The sequence below is a fragment of the Lycium ferocissimum genome, chromosome 5 (genome assembly GCF_029784015.1).
Source record: "Lycium ferocissimum isolate CSIRO_LF1 chromosome 5, AGI_CSIRO_Lferr_CH_V1, whole genome shotgun sequence".
Classification (NCBI taxonomy): domain Eukaryota; kingdom Viridiplantae; phylum Streptophyta; class Magnoliopsida; order Solanales; family Solanaceae; genus Lycium; species Lycium ferocissimum.
The window spans coordinates 9,485,097-9,511,527 of NC_081346.1; the positions used below are offsets into that span (position 1 = coordinate 9,485,097).

Sequence of the window (26,431 nt, forward strand, 5' to 3'; positions counted from 1 at the left end):
AATTTTCCTCTCATTTATTGACCCTAAATCACACCCTTAGAGTGCTTTTGTTTTCTTTGCCTTTCCAAATTGTATCTTCAATATTTTATTACCTTTCCTTCCTCTATAGAAGCTTTTCTAGAGTTAATTCCTTGTATGGTCACTCAATTAGGAAAATTCCTATAAAAGTCACTTTTGTTTCATTTAGGACAATAAAGTCATTCAAGTATCGCTATTTTTTCTCAAAAAGTACCTAAACACCTCAAAGGCCTCCTTCTCTCCTAATTGGTATGCCATGTCACTAACATCCAATTTTTTTAATTTTACTACTAGACATATTTAATCCATCAAACTCATTTAATCAAGTTCATATTTTATATCCAATCAAATATGACTCGGTTAAAAAGCGGCAAAGGAACAAACTATCATGCAATCTAAATGAATTAGAATTAAAAGTGAGTTTTAAAAATCTGTATATAAGTTTTAAAAAAAAAATGAATTTGAGTTAATTTAAAGCTTTAGTTTAATATATTGGTAGATATTAACATGACAAGTTGGAATATCTATATCATAACATGAAATAAATGAAGAATAAATTATATTTCATATAAGACTAATAGTATAATAGTTCAAAATAAAAAATAAGAGTAATAATATAACTTCATAAAATAAGTATTATAGTAGTGAATTCTATACCTCTTTGCATGAGAAATAAAAAGACCTCAATGGTATTGAGATGGAAATATTAAAAAAAAAATTACAAACTACATATATAAGAACAAATAACTAAAAATAAAGAGGAAAATTTTAAACTAACTTTATTTTTTAAAATATGCGATTTAATTAGATTTTAAAAAAATTTATCCCTTTACGAATGTAATCTTTGTATTATATGTGTAGTTCTATTTTAAGGTGGAAAGAATATGTCGTTTAATGTGGAAAAAAATATGATATTTGAAAAAACTTAAATTTGAATAGAAAGATTAAATCACTTAATTTTAATTTTAATTAAAAGATAATATATTTGAATTGAGATTAAAAAAATAGATTTAAAAAAAGTGATTCTTATAGAAAGTATGATTTGATTCTTTTGCCGCTAACCATGTCATATTTAATTGATTATAAAATATGAATTTAGTTAAATGAGTTTGATGAGTTAAATATATCTATTATAAAAATAAAAAATAAAAAGTGGGTCTTTAGTGATATGACATGTCAATTAGAAGAGAATGGGGCTTTTAAGGTGTTTAGATTTTTTTTAGAAAAATAGTGATACTTGAGTGATCTTATTGTCCTAAATAAAATAAAAGTGATTTTTATAGAAAAATTTCTAAACTCGGAAGGAATTAACTCAGCTTTTCTCCATTTCTACGACACTAGTTTATAATATACATATGTTTCAAATGCCTTAGCTGCTGACCTGGTGTGGTGCAGTTAAGCTTGTTAAGACAGCGTTTCACTAGTTGAAACGTGGATGGTAAGATGCGCAAAATGAGAAACACGTATCATTAGCACGGAGCATACGTGGTCTTAACCTTTTGTCCCTCCATTAACTATATTAATTAATAATTAACTAGAGTTCTCTGGACTTTATCTTAAAATCTCACTTCTCTCAACTCACTCAGTCGTTGCTGCTTTCCAAGACAAAATTTCAGCCATGGGACAAGGCGAGGAATCGAAGACCAAAACTGAATCCAACGTTCAAGTTCAGGTACTTGTCTGCCTTTAATTTTTCATAGCTTACTCCCTCCGTCTTGCATGCCCGTTAAGAAAATATTTATAAGGGTAGTATTTTGACTATTTTAATTTTTACCCTCTTAACATATTACTCTCTCCGGATAAAAAAAAGAGTTCACTTAGTTATTTACACATCACTTAAGAAAATATTAACTCCAAGATAAAAATAGATAATTTGACTAAACTATTCTTAATTAAATAAGTATCGGGATTTGATCATATAACACTCAATAGGGGCAAATTTAAAAAAATAAGATTAATTCTTTTTTGATTTTTTTTATTTGATAAGTAGACACTTTTTTTTTACCCGAGAAAAAAGGCAAAGTGGACATTTTTTTTATCCGGAGGGAGTATATTTCTATCATATTCTCTCTCTTCAATAAATGTTTACTCATTTTTGTTAATGATGAGATCTCTTAAATGTGTTGGTATGTGTTGGTATGTGAACTCACAAAATCAGCCTATTGGTATAATTAATGCAATGATAAAATGGGAAAAAATTACTTAATATTATCTTGCGTAAATAAAAACAATAAATATTTTGAGATAAGTATTTTTAGTAAGGAAGATAAATATTTTGAGACGGAGGGAGTAAATACATTGATAGCTCCTGAAATATATCAATATTTGTTTAGACATAATTATACTCTCAATACTCTTTTAATTGAGCACTTGAGTACATAATGAAGTGTATTTTTAGACATTTTTAGTTCAAAAAATTTGATAGTTTGAAAAAAAAATCGCGTGTTTTCAAGCACCCACCGTAAATTTGCTAACCATTCAAAATATACGCATTAGCTTCAATTAGTCGCAAACCTCAAAGCATATTTCAATTGATGGTAATATATTTACATTATTATAAAAGTATGAATATAAATATTGGTTGATCCTTCAAATATTAAACGACTTTTTAACTCTAAAAGCTAAATTATTCCATCAACGAGATAATCATATTGGATAGAATTGTAATATTTAACTTGACCAATTATTTTGAATTTGAATTCAACTAACCTTCTGCAATTGTGGTCGATTGTGAATCAACCATAAGTATAAATCTTTTCCACTTCAAATTGACAATAGTTTCAAATTCACATTTTCCCACTTCACTTTTTCGACTACTAAAGTCTATATAAAGGCTGTTAACTTTTGTTTTAGTTAATATAATCAAGAAACACGATTTTCTTCACTTTTTTGAATATTCTCCTTCATAATAAATTTATTTGTTATCGCTGGATAATTTATACTTTAAGTCAGTATGCTAATTCCTAAAGAACATAGCCTTCACGCTAAGCATAAAGCATTCAGTAATTACTCCATTTTATGAGGGATTACATGGAGAAAAAGGTTTACTTTGTTACATAAAACTTTTAAATACTCGATTTTGAATAGAAAGTATGTATTTTTGAGGTTTAAAAACTTGGTTATATAAATGTCAAGTGCTATAGGAAATATATAATTTTCGCATCACACGAACATAGAGACTAGTATAATTAAAAAGTATATATTTTATAAGATTAACCTGTCTAAATAAGGGACGCTTGAAAATATCTTTCGCTTGAAAATATGAAAAAGACTTTTATCTTGTATTTAAGTATTCAATTATAATACATCACAGTTGGAATATCTAATAACATACATACAAATTTAGGGGACTGTCTACGTATTCACCCATCTTACAAATATATGTAGTATGTTCCCACAAGTTCGTGACGTAAAGATGATTAATTTCCACAATTATTGGCGCAGGAAAGAGGTGAAATATTCTTCTTTTACCGACCAAAAGTTGGCAAACAAGAAGCACATAACCCCAACGATGTCCAACGCTTATACATCGTACTCCGTCCTGAATCAGGCGAACATTCCATCGAAGTCAAACAAGATCCTCATTCCGGCAAAGAAGGTAAAGAACTCGGTTCCCACATAGACCCTGAAAAACCCAACCGTGACATTTCCTCCGATAAGGAGAATTCGGGCGCTGAAGGAGGAAATGGTAAGCAAGAAGTTAATATTGAAAAAGAACCTTTGCTTCGATTCATTGTAATGGGGAGGAAAAGTCTACCTGATCCTAGTAAGAAAACAGGGCACCGTCCTTACTGGGGTTTCGTCGAAATGGTAACGACGAAAATCGACGATGTAAAAGCAGCTCTAAAGGGTGAAGAATACGACACCTCAACTAGAGGACACCGTGTAGTTGCCCCAGCTAGAGCTGTAGGAGAAGGAATTTATCGAATATTGAAGCATAATCCAAAGAAGAGAGTGCATACTCATTTGGTTTACAAGCTTGAATTTCCAGCTGAGGATGAGAAAAATGAACCTCAGGAGGAGTTGAACATAAAGAGAGAAGGGTCATTTCTGATTCAAATCAAGAACCCGGAACAACATGGAAGTGGATCGCAGTTTAGGGGGCTGCAAAATAAGAGGAAAGCGACATTTCCAGCACATTTGCAAGGTGAATTTGGGCACTTGAGGTATCATCCAGCGGACCCACCGGATTTTTTGAACTATGAAGGATGTGAGTTTTTGCTGATATCTGCTTCTAATGATATAAAAGAGGAGTTGGGATTGGAACTGAAGACGGAAACTGAAGGAGATGAAGAAGCAGAGCATGAACATGAACATCATCCGTCTTGTTCGGATTTGGTCAGGACTTTTGGTGAAACTACTTCAATTCGTCCTCTTCTGAGAGGCACTTGGGTTTGAAACTTGGAAGTCTTAGCTTAGACTAATTATGTAGTATAAGTTTTTAGATGTAGAAGGGTACTCCGTAAATGTTAGGACTTCTGTAGTAGTAGTTAGTAACACCCTCCCTAAACTTTAATTTTGCGTCGCTGTAAATTAGAACCTTTAACAAGTTAATTCCATGCGATTACTATTTTGTGTTCATGCTATTTGTATTTCTTACCCGTCCTTTATAGATGGCTTGGTTTAGTAATTTATGTCCTGTACTTATGTTTCACTAGCTGGTCTGTTGTCACAAACGAACAGAAAAAGAAATACAGAACCCTGGTAACCGTACTAACATCATAGGACTAAAGCTAGAAAGATGTTTTACAATCCACGATAGTACACCATCTTTTATAACACAAAACAGATTTTGGTGTTCGAGCAAGCCGGGAATTGTCATATGTTGTTGCAGAGGTTCTGATGGCTGAGGTTTCTTTCACTGGAAATTTGAATTGCAGTTGGTAAAGACAGACAAATACAGTCAAAGATGGACAGATTTTTGACAGCACTCGCATCTTTAGCTTAGGAAAGTTATGTGCAATTCCAACCTGGACAAATAAGCCTATTCATATTGTATGCCCAAAATCTTGGAAAGAAGATGCAAAGAAATGCCTTCTGAATCTCTCAACACAAACAGATAGTGAAACTAAAGAAACAGCAAACACACAGCAGAGAAAAGGAATACTAGCCGTAACACAGAAGGTTCTGGTCACAACTGTAATTGCCATTAATGGTGGGATGCTCCAATATGGGAATTGTATAAGGTTATCAAACTACCTTTTTTGCATAAACCCAAAATTGGAGAACATTATCGTGCAAGCATATTACAAGCTTACCTGGAACCCACTCATACTCAACATATCAGACTCGGGAGGAAAATGGCACCAAGCATCTAACTACATTAATGATTCTAAGCATCTAAAAGCGACATTTCTGTTACAGTATTAGTAATAATGTTATTGTACAGCGAACAAGAAAGGAAACTCTAACCGAATTTCCCCACCACTCATAGGTGAATGCAGATATGCTAAAAAATTTGACTACTCAATCTACATAATTTTCTCAGTTCCGATTAGCTCCACTAAGGATAAACAAACTGCATCACAGTTGCCAAAATTTTCCATGGGAAACTCCTTTGCTTTTATCGTGGAGTGGCCACAGTATTTTCAGACTTAACTATCATATAATCAGCTTGCAAGACCAAACTACACGCAACAGAATCTCAGGGTAAGACATCAGAAGTCATCTGCACCTTCATCTTTCATCTCTGAATTAGGACCATCGTCGAATCCAGAACCTGGGGCAAGCTCATTGAGATCAAGAAAGCGCGGTTTCCGTCCACTTTCAAGATCATCTTGATCTGGACTGCTTGTTCTCTTTGGTACATCATTTTGATCTGCCGCTGCCATCTCAAATGGCACATCATCAACCGGTTGCTCAACTTTCACCTCCTCATTGTCATTGTCATTCTCATTCTCATTATTTTCCTCCGTGTCTTCACTTCCCATTGAGAACTCTGCATTATCACTTGCATCATCATAGTGCTCTTCAGATCCATTTGACTTCTCAGGTTGCATTGACTCAGTCTCTGATTCTGACATCTCTAAATGGCTATAATTGATGCGGTTTCTGGTTGCCCTGTTACTTCGTCTTAAACCTGACTGAAGGTTGCCCACTGACCTCAACTTGGTTTCTCTTCTTGTGCGGCCCGGAAGTTTCTTAAATCTCCGACTCGGTGGCTCATCATCGCTCTCCTCACTAGCACTTGGGGAATCTTCATCTTCATCCTCCTCTTCTTCATCTTCAGGATTTTCTTCATCCCAATGGTACTCATCATCTCCTTCCGAGCTACTTGAAATCTTCTGCTGTTTTCGTTTCCTCAAATATTCGTCATCATAAACCGCTTCACCCATTATATCGTCATCACTGTCAGGATCTGCCTCATTCTCGGATAATGCTTCAACAAACTCTGATGCAGAATAGCGTTGGGGTCTCTGCCTCCTACGGTTGCTACAAGTATGAAGAGTACCAATTAGTCATTGAAGGAAAGACCCAAAGAGATCTCAAAACATATGGAGCAAATACCTTCGATCTAATTGTTCATCTTGTTGGTCTTCGTCATATTCATCGTATTCGGGTGATTTAGGAGAATGCACTCTGAAAGACACACGTTGAGACAAGTGTGGAGGACTATCCAATCCACCATTTATAGAAGTTTCATGCTTCATGGAAGCTTCTCTCCTCAAAGTAGGTGGTTCTGCGGATGGTTGACCATTCCTGAAGTGAGACAGGAAAGAACAAACATGTCAGCATATTACTAATGACTCAGACAGGGAGACTAGCCAATAAAAAATCATCCTTACTTGGTTATCTTGATAGCCTCATTAATTGACCGATCATAATCATCTGTGCAATAACCAATGCCCAATTAGACAACAAATACTTAACCACCACATAAGCAGGACAAAGTAATGTGCACTTACCAAATGTGTAAGTCACGCGCTTCCTATCACGCAAGGAGCGCCCACCAGCAAGACCATCCATATTTAGCATGTTATCAAGCATCAATGCCTGTCTATGTTGTTTCTTCAGCAATTTCTCTTTCCTCTGCACAAAACACAATCTCAGTACCCACAGTCCCATAATATGAAGGCATTGGATAACAGAACAGCTCAGAGATCGGGACAATGAATCGTATATTACCTTGTGGACCCTTTCAACCTCAGGAAGCATGTCATTTTTCAACTTCTTTCCAACAGAAGCCTCTGTTCTATTTTTACTCGAGAATAGCTTCTCCTGCAGTCATAGAGAAGGTACTTCACAATGAGACAATAGTGTTGTAGGAAATAAAAAGAGAAAGGAAATAGAGAACAAAGGAAGCAAATGAGTTGGGTCGTCAAATAGTGTTAAGGGGAAAGTGATGGTATTAAGCTGGGATTAATGTCCTCAAATCAAAAGGTGGTTACAACTTTCAAATTGCTTCATTTTAGTAGGGAGGGGGAAATTTTACAGATGGAAATTGCAAGGTTCATCTGAAAAGCTTACTGATTCAAATAAAACCAATCCAGCAATGAAAACACACACACGTCATACCAACTGTAAAGCTACTTCCGCTTATACTTAGCTTTACCAGATTTAACGCAGTGGGGTGTGCGTTTTTTGCACAATATACACATATACACCTACACACACTTCGTTAATTCACTTCAAATTTAAGTTGTTGTCACCAAATTGCTTGTCCTTGTGCAGAGGGTCTATCAGAAACTGCCTCTCTATCTCCCAAGGTAGGGGTAAGATATGCATACACTCTACCCTCCCCAGAGCCCACTTTGTGGGATTTCACTGGGTATGATGTTGTTGTTGTTGTTGAGGTTTCTAGTCTTGTCAATTAAAGTTTGCAAAATCTTAAAACACACATGACAAAAACAGAAGTCAATCCCCACAAGATCAGGAAGGCGAAGGATGATATTAAGAAATGAAAAAGAAAGACTAGTGGTTAAAGCTCATTGCTGAACTTGGATTTACATTCTAATATCTAAAAGAGAGCACTAAATTTCACTTTTTCACTTACAGGTAAATTCCTCAAAAGCTTCGTCATGAAAAAAGAACCCATGTCGGCACCAACAACGATTGGTATACCAACTTTTAACAGCACAAATAAAAGCAGCAAAATTTATGAATCGCAGGCAAATCCCTCAGATACATTGCCGAGGAAATAAAGCCCATGTCAGCATATAATTCATGGTCTCCCTCATCCCCATCTTTCCTTCACAAGCCATAAACAACAAAGAAACAATGTTACTGTCACTGCCTATTCCACTCCACCAACAATTCACATCTCACTCACACTTCTCTATGCTGCTAAAACACAATCTGATTACACAATAAGATTCAGATTGAAATCTTAAAGCAGCATTCTAGTATCATAGCCAGCGCCTCACCAACCTTTCAGCAGGTCCATTATCACTTCTAGTGCACATCAGATAGCTGATAAATGCGGCATGATAACATAAATGGATGCATCTGGTTTTGATCATCCCCAATTGTTACTTTGGAGCAAGAAAAATTTACAAGTATAGTGACAACTTGCAGTAGAATAGAATTCAAAATACGACAAAGAATTTATGGTTCTAAATCGTAAGAATTAAGTTCCATGTCATCTGCACTGTCGAGCTAAAAATAGTAAAGACACGCAACTTCATTTCTCATCTTCTGGGTAGAAGAGTGTAACCATTGGTTTCTCAGCAGGAAACATGTAACCTGGAGGACTCAAAAGCATGAAGTTAATGACAAGGGTTTAAAACTGCAAACCCTTGTATATGATGGACGCAATCATATACAAGACCATGGCTCATGATTCGACAAGGTTCAACAGTTTGTAGGCTTTATCCACAATGCGTTTCTCCAAAGATTCCTGCACAATAGGTTCGAAACTCAAATTTCCCTTTTCTGTAGGTTCTAAGCCAGTTTATGGATATCTTTCCGGGGAAATATCCCTTTTAATTCTGAACCACCATTTGATTTCTGGTTCCAAATTCAATTTTCCAGCAGATACAGCGGCAACAATTAGTTCAATGCAGAACAGAAATGTGTATGCAGTCTGCTCTCTGATGATGACATTTTCTCAGCGCAAATAATTAATGAAGCGCCTCAATTCTTCTAAAAAAGGGTGGACAACCTATTTTAGAAGAAATTACAGACTGAGAGAGAGAGAGACAGAGGAGAGAGTGTTGAGGTAGCTCGATCTTTCAACTCTCTGTTACGAAGTGCACAAAACAGTCAATGCACTGTGAAGTCATTCTATCAAATCTTATCAATTGCTACATACAAGTTTCACAACAGGCTTGCAAATGATTTGGAGACTACAGATCATAAAAGGTGGCCTTTCTTCTTGGCTGATGGTGCATGAAGTCTGCCTGACTCGACATAATAGGTAGAAAAGAGGCAGATGTAAAGCAAATATGTATAGAAGGAATTGAAGACAACAATCATCTCTATTTGCACCATTTATATCATGGGAACTGTTCGAAAACTTCTTCTTGTGTTAAATAGGTTATGGCTTTGATAGTTGAAGAGTTCTCGATTTCATTAGCTCGTTACAGGGAGGAAGTTTGTACATGATATTCACTTTGTAATGTGCAGTATTATTTCAATGCTTGACCCCCTCCATTCAAGACAAAAGGTCCTACAACTGATATAGTTAACGAGGACCCACAGCTTTTTCTCTTTTCTCATTGATCTACATATTAAATGTTAATATCTTATCAGCACTTAAAACTCAATAGTTACTTCCTAAGACAGACTTCTTTGGCATCAGAAGCATCCATGTCCTATGCATGCAATGGCTCATCACAAGAAAAATTCAAAAAATTGATAGATAAATAAAAGCTAGAGTTTTTCATGGTTTTACAAGTTTGTGTCTAAACTAGCACAAAGACAATCAGGCAACTAATTACTTTTAAGAAAAAATCAAGCAAGATCATTCAGAATCTGTATATCATCTTGTTTCCAAATACCTTCTTGCCTCAAGTACGTTTCCTTCCTAGTGTTGGCTAAAACTGCCTCACGACGTGAATACGTTTCCTTCCTAGTGTTGGCTAAAACTGCCTCACGACGTGAATACGTTTCCTTCCTAGTGTTGGCTAAAACTGCCTCACGACGTGAATTGAACAGTTAATTATTCAGACTGCAATTATCATAAAAGAAATGCCTTTTGGCCCAGATTTAAGTAGACTACTTATCAACCCAGTTAATAAAGGAAATAAGTTAATAACCAACCAACCACATGTCCAAATAATAATAATTTTTTAGGGATAGGACAAAAATGCATTTGCTTAGAGTTTGATTATTAGACCACCAAAGACAATTTTCCATGGACGTGACTGCTTTTTCTTTGAAATTTATTTTGCACCACACACTGAATGGAGAACAACCAAACCGAACCTAGTTGGGTCTGGATAAGATTGCATTTTTTCGAAACCAAAAATTGAAACATCAATCCAGGTAATATAGAATCAAACTGCAAAGTGAATATACACCCCTACTACTACCTACTCTATGTCTAGTATCTAAAGTATTGCTAAGTTAGTTTAATTTTCCCCTTTTCCCATTATACCCGTAGGAGTCGTTTGGTTCAAATCCAGGTTATCCTGGGATTATAACTAAGATTATGTATCTCCCCTTCTATATGGGATAGATAATCATTTTTCCTGGTTTCACATAATACCCTCAACCAAACACGGGACTGATTAATTCCCAAATTTCATACCGGAATAACCCACTAAATCCCTCCAACCAAATGGCCCCTTACATTCTCATCTTCTAAGTAGATATCCTTGTTTCTTATTAACCAGTATAACTTCTATTTTTTAATAAATACTCCCTCTGTCCCAATTTATGTGATACACTTTCCTTTTTAGTCTGTCCCAAAAAGAATGATACATTTCTATATTATTATTTTTTTAAGAAATAACTGAATGATACATTTCTATATTCAGAAATAATTTAACTTAAAACTTCCCCTTTACTCTTAATGAAATGATTTACAACCACACAAAAATCTATGGCTTGTTTTAGACCACAAGTTTCAAAAGTCTTCATTTCTTTCTTAAACTCCATCCCTGGTCAAACTATATCACATAAATTGGGACAGAGGAAGTATCTAGTTTGCGACTAAAAATCTAAGTTACTCACAATATACAAAGCAAAAAAACAAAGCATTCACAAATAGAGGAAAAGAAAACGAAATTAAAAGTTAATACAGTAAAATTATTGAAAACTCAATAACTAATGATGTAAGGACTTTCCGGCGATCTTTCCAGCATTATTTTTTGAGAACTAAAACAAAATGGATAGAATATAAGCGATTGACCATGATAAGAACTTACAGAAACATCCAGGAATTCATCCAAATTAGTTGCAACAGTTTCCCACTGGTAACATGAGCTAGGTATTGGCTGCACATTCTTGCCCTTTCCTTTCTTGACTTCGATCTTTCTAATCTCTCGGTAGAGTCGATGCCCAATGATGGGATCATCCTCATACCTGCAAATGAAGTAAAAACAGACTTTAGCAATGAGCATTGACCACGAGAAAATACTATTCTCCGCCAAGTGCTGTGAGAACTCGTAAAAGTCGCTATTCAAAGTAAGCGAAAAGCGCAAAAGAGCATCAAAATCTATTGGATCTTTAAGCACAAAGCACTAATTGAAGTGTGGGCTTTAGCAAAGAAAAGCGCCAACGAATAAAAAGTACTAAAGAATAAGAAATGTGATACAAGAAAATGTAAATATAAACAGAAAAATGTATTATTTGGAGAAAAGAATGGAAGAACTAGAGTTAAACTATGTATAAAGTTGTTCCCTTAAAGACAAAACTCATAGGTGCGGGTGCACATGCTTTAGCACCTTGACGCTCACACTAATGCGCCAATTAAGCGAGGCGAAGCGCAACCGGGACTTCACTGAGCTTCAGTACTTACGCGTGCTTTAAGCGAGCCTATAACAACATTGTCGCTATTATGTGCAATATCTAAGAAAAATGGAAGCATTGTGACTGAAGTTATCTTACCAGTAAGAAATTCCATGAGAATCACCGCCAATACGTTCTTTCCGGAAAAGTGAGAGGTGAACACCTTGTTTCAAGTTTTCGTCAATGTAGTTACGAATATCTTCTTGCTGCACAATAAACAACCATATTTGGACCTCAAATGCGCATCTAATTTAAAATTTTCAGATGACGACATGGATGTGGGTGTGGGATCCGTAGCCGATCTGGTTAACCAATTTTGGGTACTTTGACCAAAATCGAGGGAGAAATTCATGACAGATTCAATGATTTATGTAATCAAAACAAAAGCTACGGCGAAATTGAAGAAAATGGAATAACTTGTATATAGAAATTTCTATGTCACTCCTTTTCCTTTTATATCCTTCCAAGATTCTACTCTCGATCAATATTTTCTCCTCAAGTTTTCCACATAATATCTCATAATTTAGGTTTTATAACTCTATTTTTAGAATTATTTTTTGCCGAATCCCCGCACCCGTATCCATACCTGGATCCGTACCCAAGAATCTTAAAATTTAGATCATGAAGAATCCGACCTCTAGAGATCCATACCCGTATCCGACACCCGCACCTGAGTCCGAGCAACATAGCTGACAACTCAGATAGATATTTTCCTTTTTAAAGAAAAAAAAAATCTTTTCTGGATAAGTTTCCTAAAAACTGTCTAAGGACAACTCTAGTACAACTCTAGCATCTTTCCTGAGTATAATACATACTTTTATGAGAATGTGACCAAAGATGGTTTAAGAAATCATTAGCCTTCAAGAATCATCGATAACCCACAGGTGGCAGGAATGATAACCCGCAGGTGGCAGGAATAACGTAGAAAAAAGATTTAGATTCGGAATACCTCAACACGAATATCACATAATGCTTTCAAAATCACCACGCGAACTGCAGGATCTAGTGCACTATAAGCTTCAATTTCAGCCCTGTAACTCCAAAGGTACTTGTTAATATACACGAACTTTTTTTTGATAAGTACATACACAAACTAAATGCACTTCAAGAACAAAAATATATGTTGCTCACCCTTGTGCAGCAACTATAGGTAGTTCCCCCTCTGCGACCTGCAGAAACTTATCAGTTAACTATTTAAGCATATGCACAACAAAAGCTCACTCGGTCTGATTAAATGGTAAGTTACCCAATGCCACCAATCTCTTAATTTCCTGCACAAAACAGTAATCCATGTATTGTGTCCAAGTGCCATTCGCGTAACCGGTGGGATTGCCTACAGAGACAGGAAAAGAAATAGAAATAAGAAAACAGAAAAACCATACATTGGTAGAATTCAATGTAGAGTATTTCAAGCAAATCAAGTTACAAAAACGTTAGTACAATTACTAGGAAAGAAAATGCTATATACATGTATCACTGGTGATTCAAATCATTCAATTATCTTTCCTTTTATTGAGTTTTTTCACTGAAATATTGGAAGCACTGCTTTAAACAAAAAGCTCAAGGAGAGAAAATTATGTCTCTGAGTAGCCTCCCCATAGAACATAATATTTAGCTAGAGGAAGTACCAAGAAAAGAATCTTCTTAACCAGTAAAACAATGTTAAGGTAAAGCTCAAGGACAATGAGAATGGGGATAAAGTAAGGAGGCAAAGATCATGTGCCTAGTAAAATGGTGGATTTGAATGAAGACTTTCTAATCTGTCAAGCATGGGATGATTTTTCTAATCTGTCAAGCATGTTCACTCCAAACGTAAGCCATCTTTCTTTTGGTTGTTCCTTCAAAGAGTATCATATTTACTTGGATAAAAATAGGCAGTCCTCCTTCGAATACTTAATCTGTCACACATGAAATTTCTCCAGCAAACCCCTCAAACGCTACACCACCTTCCTCAAAAGAGTTAAGTTTAAACTGACTAAACATGGAACAAGAGCAGTACTATATGCACACAAGACAGCATTTCTCCATCACGAGCAGCACCAAACATGATTGATCCTTCTTTGGTTATGTCAAAATCAGCAGGACATATGCCCAACTCAAAGAACGCCACCTATTTGGTTTCTAACATCTATATCATAAAAGGTTTTACAACCCATTAGGCCACAAACATGGTCTGCACTCTGCAGAAAAGTCAGGAAGAGATCCAGATCAGCAAAATACTGCTAATATGTTATATTAACTTTCTCCATTTAGTTTCTCTCGGTCGCATTTGCAACAACTTGGACCATTATAGGCTGAGATTTCCGTATATCAATTTCAGGAAGGATGACCTGGATCCTAAAAGAGATATCTTCATAGTAAAAAAATTTATGCCTGTCACACACTTCTTCCACTAACTTTAAATACATACAAAACTTTTTTCATTTAAGTTTAATATTTAATCTGCTCAAAAGTACGCAATTCTGATAAACAGCACTTATGGGCAATGTCAGCACCGTGTAATAAGCTATACTACTTATCCCAACCTCCTCCCAGTTGAATGCATGGTTGTTGGACCAAAGAGCAAAGACATACATCTAAGGATTAGGTCCACAAAAGACACAACTCCTTCACCAGAAAGAGATTGAAAACGATGCTTCTCTAACTGATTCTAGCCACTTAAATAAATTTAGACCAAACTGCATATTTCCCAAGGTATAGCTGCATTGTTATGCATGTAAAAAGTCACTTTAAAGTTAATCCTACATGCTTCTTGAGAAACATTTTCATACAGATTCAAGGACTTTGCACAATATATAACAGAAAATCAGTATTTCTCTACTCAAATAGTTCCCCAAGTAGTTCCACAGCCCTTTTAACAGCATTAAAGGTTAAAAGGTGCAAACTTTGCAGGCATCCTCACTCCCAGTGAAGAAAACGACACAGGAGAGCAGAGAATGCTAGTTTTAAAAATGGGGCATACACTCTTTTCTGATATCAAGCAGGAGATAATGCAAGTCAACTTTCTAGAGTAAATTTAAAGGTTCACAAATAAAACTTGGCAGCTTTGTAAAAGGAGCCACCACAGCACCAAGAACAACTACAGTTAAGTGAGAAGGCAGCACCCAACTGAGCACATAAAAAGCTCAAAATTGCACCAAAAAGCAACTGAAGTTAGAACAAATTCACCAACCTTTAGCAATGGCATGTGTATATCACCAAGTGTATCATTTGGAGAAATCAATGCTGTTTCAAATTCCTCAGCTGAAAACTCCACTCTAATATTCAACAAAGGCCTAAAAACCTACAACCCCACAAAACAAAACAAGTAAGTAAACAGCCATTTATCAACATAAAGTTACAAACTTTATTCACCTTCAAACATACATACATTCAAGAAATTCAATATTGAAGCTAACTGCCACATAGACCGTAAATTCCACCGAGGCAACTGCGATTCTTCGGGCTCTCCTACAAGCTGAGTCACAATCTTGCCACATTGTTTCCTCCCACCATCTTCACCTTCTTCCACCTCATCATCATCATCATAACCTTCTAGAAACTTCTCTTCATCATCCTCCTCATCCCTCAATAACCTAGCTGCTAACTTTTGCTTCCTACTAACACCCTTTTTCTTCCTCACCTTAGCAGAGGCAGCAGCCTCCGCCTCTGCCTGGGCGGCGGCCTGTAATCTGGCCGCCGCCCTTTTAGTACACTCCCTAGCTGGCCTCTGTCTTCTACTAACAACTATATTACTAGTACTACTACTAATACTGTTATTATTAGCATGATTATTACTATTAGTACTGTTGTTGTTGTTGTTATTTTCGGGTTTGTTTTCTTGTTGGATCGGAGAAGAAGAGGAAGAGGGTTGTGGGTCCGACATGGATCGGAGAAAAGATTGTCTATGGAGGGTTTACAGGTGAAGATCGTGGGGTTGCATTGAAGAAAAAGAACAATTTACAAGAAAGTTGGGGTTTTGGTAAAGAAAAAATTAAGTTTGAAATATTATCAAGAACTGAAATATCTAGGAAGAGGTTGTTCTTGTTCTTGTTCTTGCCACTGGTGCTGTAACAATAAAGGGAAAGCATCATCCAAGAAAATGGAACATGGGTAATAAGTTTGTAATAATGATTTGATGTGTGATAATAAGCTAAAAGATTTGAGCTTTGGTGTGTTTTTAGTTCCTGGGGGTGTGTGAATTTGTGTTGGTTTTATGGAGAGGGGAAGAGAATTTAGGGATATCTGAGGAAAATTATTTTTGGGGGTAAAAAGGAAAGAGTGATGGGGGATTGGTGACTGGAATGGTGAATTTGGGTTAAATTTGGACTGGAATTGGTAATTTTGGGTACTTTTGGAATTTTTGTGTTGTGTTTTGTGGATGCATCGATGACTTACTTTGTTTTAGGCCTCCAAGGGCAAAAGGGTTTTCAAGAATGAAGTATATTTACACAAAACGACGTCGTGGAAGTGTGTTTGATATCTCTTTTGACAGAAAAAACGTGGCAGATCAACTAATGAAGTATGGTAAAGGGACAACACTTGGGCAAAAAAATAGTTCCATGAAGAAAGTAGGATTGTTCCCTACAATGTTACAAGAGGTGGGGGAGATCAAAAATCCTTGACCACATGGAGATATTTTTTTTTTTTAAACCACATGAAGATTCCATTGATCATTATAGAAGCTAGATTCAGTTTTTCACTCACAATTATAGGTGTCAAAATGGGTACAGCATGGCCAATGCACCAACCACAAAAGAATTAAATGGCGCTAGCGCTTTTTAAAGGAAACAACAAAATAATTGAAGCTAAAAGGGGGCGCTAAATTTCAAAGGGCAGACGGCCTTTTAAATTTTTAAATGTCTTCCGAAATAACGTTTTAAGTGAATTTTGGTACGATTTGAACATGAAACTTTTGCAAAATATAATCTTCTACCACTCATTCTTGCGCAAATCCATATCATAGAAGAAAAAATTCAAAAGAATAAATATAAATTATTATTTTTGATCACTAATTCAGATCACATTCAATAGAAATTAAACATAATATAAATTCTAAGACTAAAAAATATTATTCCAGTTTCTAATTACTGCTTAGTAATAAATACATTTTTTTCTCATTACTTTTTATCTTTTTATTTAATTTACTTATATATTTTTTTTAAATTAATTAATTTATTATTCTTTTTCGTCGAGGTGAGGGCACCTGCATATGGCGGGCGAGCTAGGCTTTTGAGCACAGCCTCACTTCTATATGGTACAAAAATCTTAGCCCGACCCTCTTAAATAAAAGGTTGCGTTAACCTCTCTAGCCAAGCCATATTAACATGCTACTCTACTCACAATGATTTAGGTTTGGTTGGGTTCAAGTAATAATAGACCACAACTAGTGTCTCTAACATTGTGTTTCCCACCCTTTTGCACAAAGTATGTTTAGCTATCCCAAGCTTCAACATTAGTAAGGAAATATGATGATAATATTATGTACTTCTATTCATTTTGGGCTTTTGGCTAGTGTTAAATGATCTGTATATGCACATGATTAAAGAAGATATATTGGAACAAGCATTATGTCAAAGTCGAAAATACGAAACAAAAAGGTCATTTGCACTTTCGGCCCTATTTTGTGTTGGTCTTTAATTTTTGTTCCTTAGGACAACTAACAGGACAACTAACTTTTTTACGGGACATAAATTTATATTTTTGCATCATAATATCTCACATGTCGTTTTGGTCCTATCCGAGGTTGATATCTCATTCATTGTATAACCTATCATATTTTTCTTCATTTTTTCTGTATTTTCAAGTTACCTAAAGGTAATCAAATTATATAAAAAATACCCCCAAAAATAAAATAATCGAAACAAACTTAAACTAGTAAATGCACACACCTGACGTGAATTTTTCAGTTCAATCTTTCCTTGAGCTAATACTCAAAATACCCCCCAACGTTTGACCAAAATCCCAACTACACACCTAACCTTTGCGTTGGTCCTATTACCCCCCTGGACAATTTTTTTCGCATTAAAATGCCCCTTTTTCTGGCCGATGTGGACAAGAGCGTGACTACACCGCTCAATGGCGCGTTATAGCCTTTAAAAAAACATCTGACGTGTTTTAAAATGCCAACTGGACTGCCACATAGATAAATTTAAATTCCCTCCATTTTTAGGCTACTTCATCTTCTTCTTCACCCTATTTAATACCCATCTCCATTTTTTTTTTGTCAAAATAATACCCATTATAAATTTAGAGCTAGGATAGTGATTATTCTTATAATCACTGTTTTCCCAAATCAAATTCAAAAAAAAAAATCAAGAAAAAAAAACGAAAAACGGAAAAAAAAAAATAAGGTTGAAAATCTAATCTTGTTAAAGAAAATCTGAAAGTTGCTTGTTTGGAGTTGCTACTTATTGCTTGGTTGGAGTTGTTTAAGCACTAATTCTTTGAGTTGATTTGGGGAGAAAATTAAACTCCATTGCTAGGAATTTGGAGAAAGCTATGAAGAACACTAAGTGGGTTTCTTTAAATTCTTGATTGTTTGATCAAATTAATGGATGAACTTTGTTCTACTTGGTGTTAGGAAGCTTCTTTTCACATTTGGGTTTTTTTGGATAAGATTTGAGGAAGTTGGTGTGAATTTTTTTTTTCTTTCAACTCCTAATGAAGATGATGATGATGATGATGTTGATGAAGATGAAGGAGAATTGGGTATGGGTTTTGGATCCTCATACTGAAAATGGAGTATGGAAAATTGAGAGATTTTTTTTTTTTTTTGAAAAAGAGTAGATGGATGGAGGAAGGGGAGAAATTAAGAAAAAATGGGGGGAAATTAAAGATGTGGCACGTGGGCGTGCGCGTGTAGACAAGTACACTGTAATAATTGGGGGTTGTCATATTGATGTACGCGCATATAATGTCCGGCAAAAAAGGGGCATTTTAATGCGAAAAAAATTGTCGGGGGTAATAGGACCAACGCAAAGGTTAGGTGTGTAGTTGGGATTTTGGTCAAACATTGAGGGGTATTTTGAGTATTAGCTCATCTTTCCTTTCTTTTTTAACCTTTTTCACTTCTTCTTCAATATTTCTCTACGGTTTCTCTAGTGAAACTTCTTCAAACTATACACTTCCAAAAGTAAAATAATTGAAACAAACTTAAACTAATAAATGCACACGCCTGACATGAATTTTTCACTTCAATCTTTGTTTCTTCTTCTTTTTTTTATTTTTTTTTTTATATATATACTTTTTACACTTCTTCTTCAATATTTTTCTACGGATTCTTCTGGTGAAACTTCTTCTAGCTATACACTGCCGCCACAGTTAATGACGAACTAATCTGGCGTTTTCAGCCAATAAAGTGCAACTTTACAAGCCACTCCCATTACCGTCCCCAATTAAAAAAACATTATCTTCTGCACAGATCCTCCATAACTGTCGCCTAACATCACCTCCCTCCACCTGTTTTCCTCCACGACAACATCATCTCCCCACCATCCCTCAGCTAAAATTAAAAACACACCAGCATGACCCTTAAAATCGTTTCAAACAATCACTGTTTTTCTCTATTAATAAGTACCAAAAAATAGAAAATAAGAAAAAATCAAATAAACGACCTTGTAATGATCTTGGAATTGCATATCTATTTTATTGAAGTGGCGACTTTTTTGATTCTTTGAATATTGGGACTGAAAAGTTGTATTTGTACAGTTCTCCTATTTCAACAGAGCTAGGCAGTGAAGAATTAAGTTGAATCTGGAGATTCATGAAGATACCGCAAATTTGACAAGATTTTCATACTGCATTAGTAGGATCTTTCCTTTTGAAGATCGAGATAACTCCAGATTCACCATTTATTAAGGCTTTTTGAAATTGAAACTCGATTTACTTTTTCCTAACGAGGAATTCTGGTCAGAAAAATTGTGTTACTCTTTTCGTAGAGAAAGAGTTAAAGATAATGTGATATGTAGTTAATTAAGTGTAATTAGCTGTAAAGTGTCCCATTAAAAAATAGCATGTGTCCATATTAAAGCACACTCTCTGTGCCATGTGTTTATTTCATTTTAAAATAATTAGCGGGGTTGGGGGGCCAGGGGGAGGGGGTTAGGGTAATAGGACATCCGAAAAGGAAATGTGTGTATAGGGGTGTTTGTGGTTCGATTTGGGTGGAATTTGGTTAAAAATCAAAACCAAACCAATTGAGTCAGTTTTTAAATTATTAAAACCAAACCAAATATAATTCACATCCATCGGTTTGGTTGTTCTCGCTTTTGATCAATTTCGTTTGGTTTTTAACAAACCTAGCGGTATTATCTTTTTCTCCTACGATTAGAAAAGAATCTTTCATCATTTTTCAACTTGTAATCCATTATTAACCTTTTATTGTGGTGGTTATAGTTTTCTTGAATTATGGAGAAAATGTCTTACGATATATTGACTAAGTTTAATAAGAATAAAACTATAGGTAAATCTCACAATTGTTTTCTTGAATAAATGAGTATGGATTCATGACTTTCTTTTAAGAAACGAGCTTAAGGTGTAGAGTTCATTAGACTATTAAAGATAAATAAATTTTCATAAAAAAAGTATATGTAGTATTTAAAATTATTTATAAAAATTAATATAGTGTATATATATAATTATAAAATTTATGTTGATAATTTATCGGTTTGGTTTGATTTTTCTTCAGTTAAGTTTTTAATAAACCAAACCAAATATTATCAATCGTTTAAAATTTAAATCCAAACCAAATCAAAACCAAACAAAAATCGATTAATTTAATTGGGTTGGTTCGATTTTCGGTTTGAATCGTTTTTTAACCAAACCAAGAACAACCCCTAAATGTGTAGTTGAAACTTCAACAATCATGGGTTGGGGGTATTTATGCCTTTTCCCTATTATTGTTGTTCTAAATATTTACATAATAGTCATTTTCTCTTACTTTCGGAATGAAAAAAAAAAAAAAAAAAAAGATAGCAAGTATATACTTTTTTAACAAATAATTAAAACGTGTTGGTTAATATGAGAAAGCCGCTCAACAAAGTGAAGAGTGAAAAATAAAATTACTATCCATCATCCGCGTATTAGTAGTTTGTAAAATCTAATTTGTTACAACTTACAAATATATATATGACCCGTCTGGATGTAGAGACAATTCAATTATATTCGTCAAAGTTTTTGAAACTTTTTGCTTTCCTTTGAGTTGTATAATTGACTGAAGATACTATTCCTATACTCGAGACTCAGCTGGTCAGATCGCATGACTATTACAAGACAAATAGTTCAAAGCACACAAATAGCCATTCCGCAATTAATGTCATGAAAATTTATCAGATCTTTCAACACTTTAAACCATTGAGAATAAATGGAAACCATCTACTACATCGAAACTAAATTGAACTTAAACAAAAGAATTAATTATATAAAAAGTTTCTAAACAAGATAATCACACGCCATTAATACAAATCCTTCTAAAAAATGCACTAAAATCTTGGAAAACAAAACAAAATTCAACGAAAATGTAGAAATAATTGGACCATGGCGGAAAGGACCAGAAGTGTTTGAATACTCACTTGAATTGGTCGTTACGACACTCAAAAATGTACGTTGTGATGTTGGAATGGAGAAACCCCATACCAATTTCATTAATGGTGATCGAAGAAAGAAGAAAAGAGGTGAAGAGAAATGAAGAAGATGATGATTTAAGACAAGATCTGATCTTCGATATAGCCTAGATTCTTTTATTCCAAAGAATAGATCTCTACCACGTGAATTCATTGCAGCCTCTCATTTGCACATATGATGGATGCATATACACCGTCTGATGATTTCACAACTGTAGATATTTAGAAAGTTCTCCCATGTGAATAGCACGCGAGAGAATAATATTGTCGCTTCTGTTACAAAGTAAACTAATTAAATTAGGACAAGTGTAAATAGTAATTTTCATTATTTATTCTTTTATACAAACATAATTGTATATATACATGTACAAAGTGGATGAATGAGATCAGAGAAAATTTTCCAATTACAATATATTTTCAATTCATACATGGTATCAGAGCAGCTTCAAGCTCTATCCATAATCCTCATCAAAACATCAAATTCATCTTTTCATTCACAGTAAGACAAAATGGGTGAAACAACACCAATTAGGGAAACAAGCAGTGTTGAAAAGGCAATCACCTATTGTTGACACCTAATTATTGACCTCCAATAATTTTATTTAATTGCTCAAGGTTCTTGGACCTCAAACGGAGTGAAATATATATTCTTAAAACCAAAATGATCTCTACAAATTTGTTTTTTATAATAGTTTGCCATTTCATTTGGAAAAATAATTTTAAATATATATTTTAAGTCATCTAAAGTATTATATATATATATATATATATATATATATTTTCATTTAATATTAAAGTATTTGTCAAGAATAAACTAAATCAAAAATGGTTCAAAACAATTATGCAGTTGATTGTTTAAATTATTAAATATCAAATTAACAAATATTATACTCAGTTAATTCAAGAAAATTGATTAATTAAATAAATAATCAATTTGCCTCTCAGTTTTAAAGTTGCATAATTTTATTTGCATTTTTATGCTCAAATTAACTACAATTAGTCATAAGATTAATTGCGGTTACATTTGAAATAGTCAATTTTATTATATGGTAATTTGGCTATAATTGAAATAGTTAATTAACATGATGTAAGTCAATTAGGTTATATTCTGCACAATTAGTCTTTAATTGTTAATTAGTTAAATGTGGCCATATTTGAAATGTTCAATTAGTGAACAACTTTAAATTGTGGCTATTTATTAAATTGACACATGTTATCCTTCATATATACGCGTGTATACACATATATGCACGTATATCATACATATATGTGTATATATCGGCACCTCCCCCCTCCCTTAAAATCAGGACCGATCTCAGTCTAAACGAACTTAACCCGGCCCAATTCGCGTCAACACACAACTCAGACGAACTAAACACACCCCTCATATGTTCTTTGTTGAAGAGGAAAACCCATAGAGAGAGAGAGTTTCTCTCTTCGTCATAGCTTTTTTAAACGGCAAATTTTTGACAATTGCGTATTTTTCCAATTCTCGTGTATTTCGGTTAATGCTCTTATCCTCTCTCCCTTTCACCGTCGTATCTCCACCATATCAAGGTAAAAAACCCTATTTGCTCTCCTTTTGCTTTTTTTGCTCTCAAGGATGGAATTCTTAGTGGGATTTGTCTGATGCTAATTTGAACTCACGTTTTTTCATTGGTTGTTGATAATTTCACACGAATTGAGAGAATTTCCCTCCAAACCCCCATTGTCCCACATCGAAAATGAGGACTAGGGTTTTCAAATTTAGGGTTCTATATAAAAAAAAACCCATATCACTCTTCAACACACAGACACAAGCCTCGACTTAGAGCAAAAATACTTAGATTACCTAGGGTTTTAGCAATTTTGCAGAGACCTTTAACTATTTGAGTTTTAGTTCAAAAATTTTAATTGTTTTTCTTTCCTTTTGTGGCTGAGTTTCGAGTTGAGGAGCAAGGGCTTCAAATTCCAATCTCGACAAAGGCCGCACTTGAAAAAGGTAAATTTTCCTCTTTTTGGTTATTTTAATTTTTTATATCCATGATTAGCATGTTTATGTGTTTAATTTTTGTTTTAGTATGTTTTATTGTGTGTTTGTGGCTTAATTGTTAGCTTGTTTAGTCTAGATTAGTGTCTAATTAGTTATGTGTTAGGTTAGCATAGTATTAATGAAGTCTTGTCTTCTCATTTAGTCAATTATTATTGTTGGCATAACTTAGTTTAAATCCCTATTTAGTATGCTCACAGTCCTTATTCAGTTTCAGAAAATGATGTTGAACCTTGTATCTGGTTAAGTGTTTGTTAATTCATTAGGAATGTTGACATGGTTTCAGTCTAATCCAATTGCTGTCTCAATTGAGTATGTGCTAAATTATATTATTTGGTCATTGGTATGCCTACAACCTTGTTTAGTTTTGAATGTTGTTTAAAACCTATGTTGTGTTTGATATTTGTTGGTTTTCTAGCATGATTATAAGTTGTTCTGGTTGAATCCTATTTCTTATGTATCATGAACAAGCTTATAAATTTATATGATGCTTCAATCATTGTTTGTCCGCATGACTGTGAGTTCAAATATAGACCTGTCTAAATGTTCTATGCTAATGTCATTACATGCTCACTAATGTAACTTCATGTGCTGGTCTATCTAAGTTAGTTTAGTCTGAATATGGTTAGTCAATACATCTAGCAATTGCTCCTGATATAGTAAAATATATATTCATATGCTCTTGTTTGCCTAATCCTATCAGTAGCATGTTTAGGGTACATTTAACCCCACTGATTTGTTAAATGCTTAACTATTTCACTCTCTTAATGACTCATGAGAGTTTTTTTTAACTTAAAAAAGATGTTCAATATGTTTCTTCAAACTTGCTGTGAAAGTCTTATATGTAAAAGGGATTTGAAGTAGTTGTTTTAAGATCTGACATGTTTGCTTTAACTTGTTTTCCACCTAGTCTAGCATAGAAACTGCCTCAAGCTGTTTTGTATCAAGTCTTAATCCCTTAATGAACACCCTTTAGTTGTTTTCTTATGTGTAATTGGAAATCTTGTGGCCTATAAGTGCACTAGTGATGGTAAAAAATGTTTTAAGTTACTCTTATATGTTGTTTAAAGTCATTTTGTAACTGTTGAGATAATTTATAACTTATGTGATTTGAAAGTAGGTTATGTGTCTAAGTGGTGATATTTGTTTTTGCCTAAATACTTGGTTGTAAATCTGCATGATCCCACTCCCTTTAGCCTCACTGAATTTGAGCATCATGAGGTCTGATCTGTGTAACTGCAAATTCTTTTTCCCTTTGCCTCCTTTTTATTAAGCTTATAAACCATGTAGTGATTCATCATATCCAGAATTTGATTGCCTAGACTAGAAGTTGTTTTGACCTCAAAATGACAGCGTATTGATAAGTTTGGATCCTGCATATGCTTATGGTTAGACCCTTACTTCCAAGCATCTTATTTTCTCATGTTTGCTTATCTATTTGCATCAAAGATTTCTCTCCCTGTATATAGAAGAGACCTGTTAATTATTAACCTCTGATTTTAATGTGTTTGTCCTATCAAAATATTAACAGTGTATTTATCAAAAAATGGAACTTAGCTTAAACCTTTCCTATCCATCTCATCTTATGACTTAGTTAAGTGATGTTAAGTTTGATTGAGACAACATTTGCTTTGAAGTGAAATGAACTACTATACGCATCAATTGCTCTATTACCCTCCCTTTTTACCTTGTTCTGTGTTGATATTCATGTTGATATACCTGAGATATACAAGGTAAATTTATTGTTGTATACACTCTGGTGTATATAAGGGGTATACCTTGTATATCATTGAGTTTAACTGGTGAACTTTGTCTTGTATATCTTGTGACAAGGTTTTTGGGCCTGATTTTCCTATGTATTCATCCTATTGGGCCTGCCTGTTTTTTAACGTGTAGTCCGTTTTGGACTTTTGTCTCTTGGTTGTGTATTATTTGTTGGGCCTGCACTGTTTTGTCTTAAACATGTTAAATCTGGGCTTGTTCCTCTTTTGCCTTAATTGATTGGCTGCATATGTACATGGACTGAAAAGCATATTTACATGTATGTACATGCTTATGTGACTATATCTTATGTATGCCTTTCTAGTTTACGTTTAGATAAATTACTAAGTCTAGGTACTCTCTAACCGCATTTTTCCTTTCCCCCATCCTCTTTTGCATGGACTTACCATCGTGGGCCACTTGGGTTGAGCCTCCGTTGGATCTCTGTTGGCCAGAGGCCTAACTTCCCTTTTTGATCTAGTCTGATAGAATGAAGGCTCATCCATGAGTGAAAATGGCAACTGGTGGGCTTAGGTAGGCCCACCAGCCTAACTCTATTGTATTTAAAGTTGTCTGAATATAAATATTGAAACCCAATGGTTAGAATTCGCGTAAAAGTTAGGAAAAGACTTTCAAACAAAGATAAATGATGCATGAGATTAGCAAATGGATTTGATAATATTTTTTGGTAAACTAAAAATGATACGGGATATATACATATGTGTACACGGACATAGAAAGTCAGAAAAACTGTTTTGAACTTTCATCTTTAAGGATAAAAATTTCGGACTGATTTTATATACTTGGGAAAGGTTGTAAACTGATTTCAAGGAATATAAGTGATGCAAAGATAACAAATGAATTTCCTAATTTTGAAATATAAGGTTATTTTCAAAATCTTTTGGGCCAAAAGCCCAATCCTTAAGGTAATAAAACAAGAGGAAGTATATTTGGACAACAATTTGAAGTAAGATGGCTTTGGGAATAGAATATGATTGACCTAAAATGGGTTAAAATAAATAAATAAGCAAAAAAAAAAAAAACTTTTCTTCACTCAGATTTATATGAAACCTATTCTATTATTTCAAAGGAGATATGCTCCATTTATTTTCAAATATATATATATACA

General features: G+C 34.4%; 2 protein-coding genes across 2 annotated transcripts; one reads left to right on the forward strand and one right to left on the reverse strand.

Moving 5' to 3' along the window:
- The first annotated feature begins 1,543 nt into the window (after positions 1-1,543).
- Positions 1,544-4,599, forward strand: LOC132055883 (uncharacterized). Its single transcript, XM_059447894.1, has 2 exons — positions 1,544-1,690; positions 3,463-4,599. Exons 1-2 carry the CDS (start codon positions 1,637-1,639, stop codon positions 4,414-4,416), a joined length of 1,008 nt encoding a protein of 335 aa, XP_059303877.1. The 5' UTR covers positions 1,544-1,636; the 3' UTR covers positions 4,417-4,599.
- A 720-nt stretch (positions 4,600-5,319) lies between these two features.
- LOC132055882 (DDT domain-containing protein DDR4) lies at positions 5,320-16,257 on the reverse strand. Its single transcript, XM_059447893.1, has 12 exons — positions 15,281-16,257; positions 15,083-15,193; positions 13,157-13,243; positions 13,042-13,079; positions 12,860-12,941; positions 12,010-12,116; positions 11,328-11,484; positions 7,144-7,236; positions 6,924-7,047; positions 6,804-6,846; positions 6,526-6,717; positions 5,320-6,450 (listed from the first exon to the last, which is right to left on the reverse strand). Exons 1-12 carry the CDS (start codon positions 15,773-15,775, stop codon positions 5,676-5,678), a joined length of 2,304 nt encoding a protein of 767 aa, XP_059303876.1. The 5' UTR covers positions 15,776-16,257; the 3' UTR covers positions 5,320-5,675.
- Between the last annotated feature and the right edge of the window lie 10,174 nt (positions 16,258-26,431).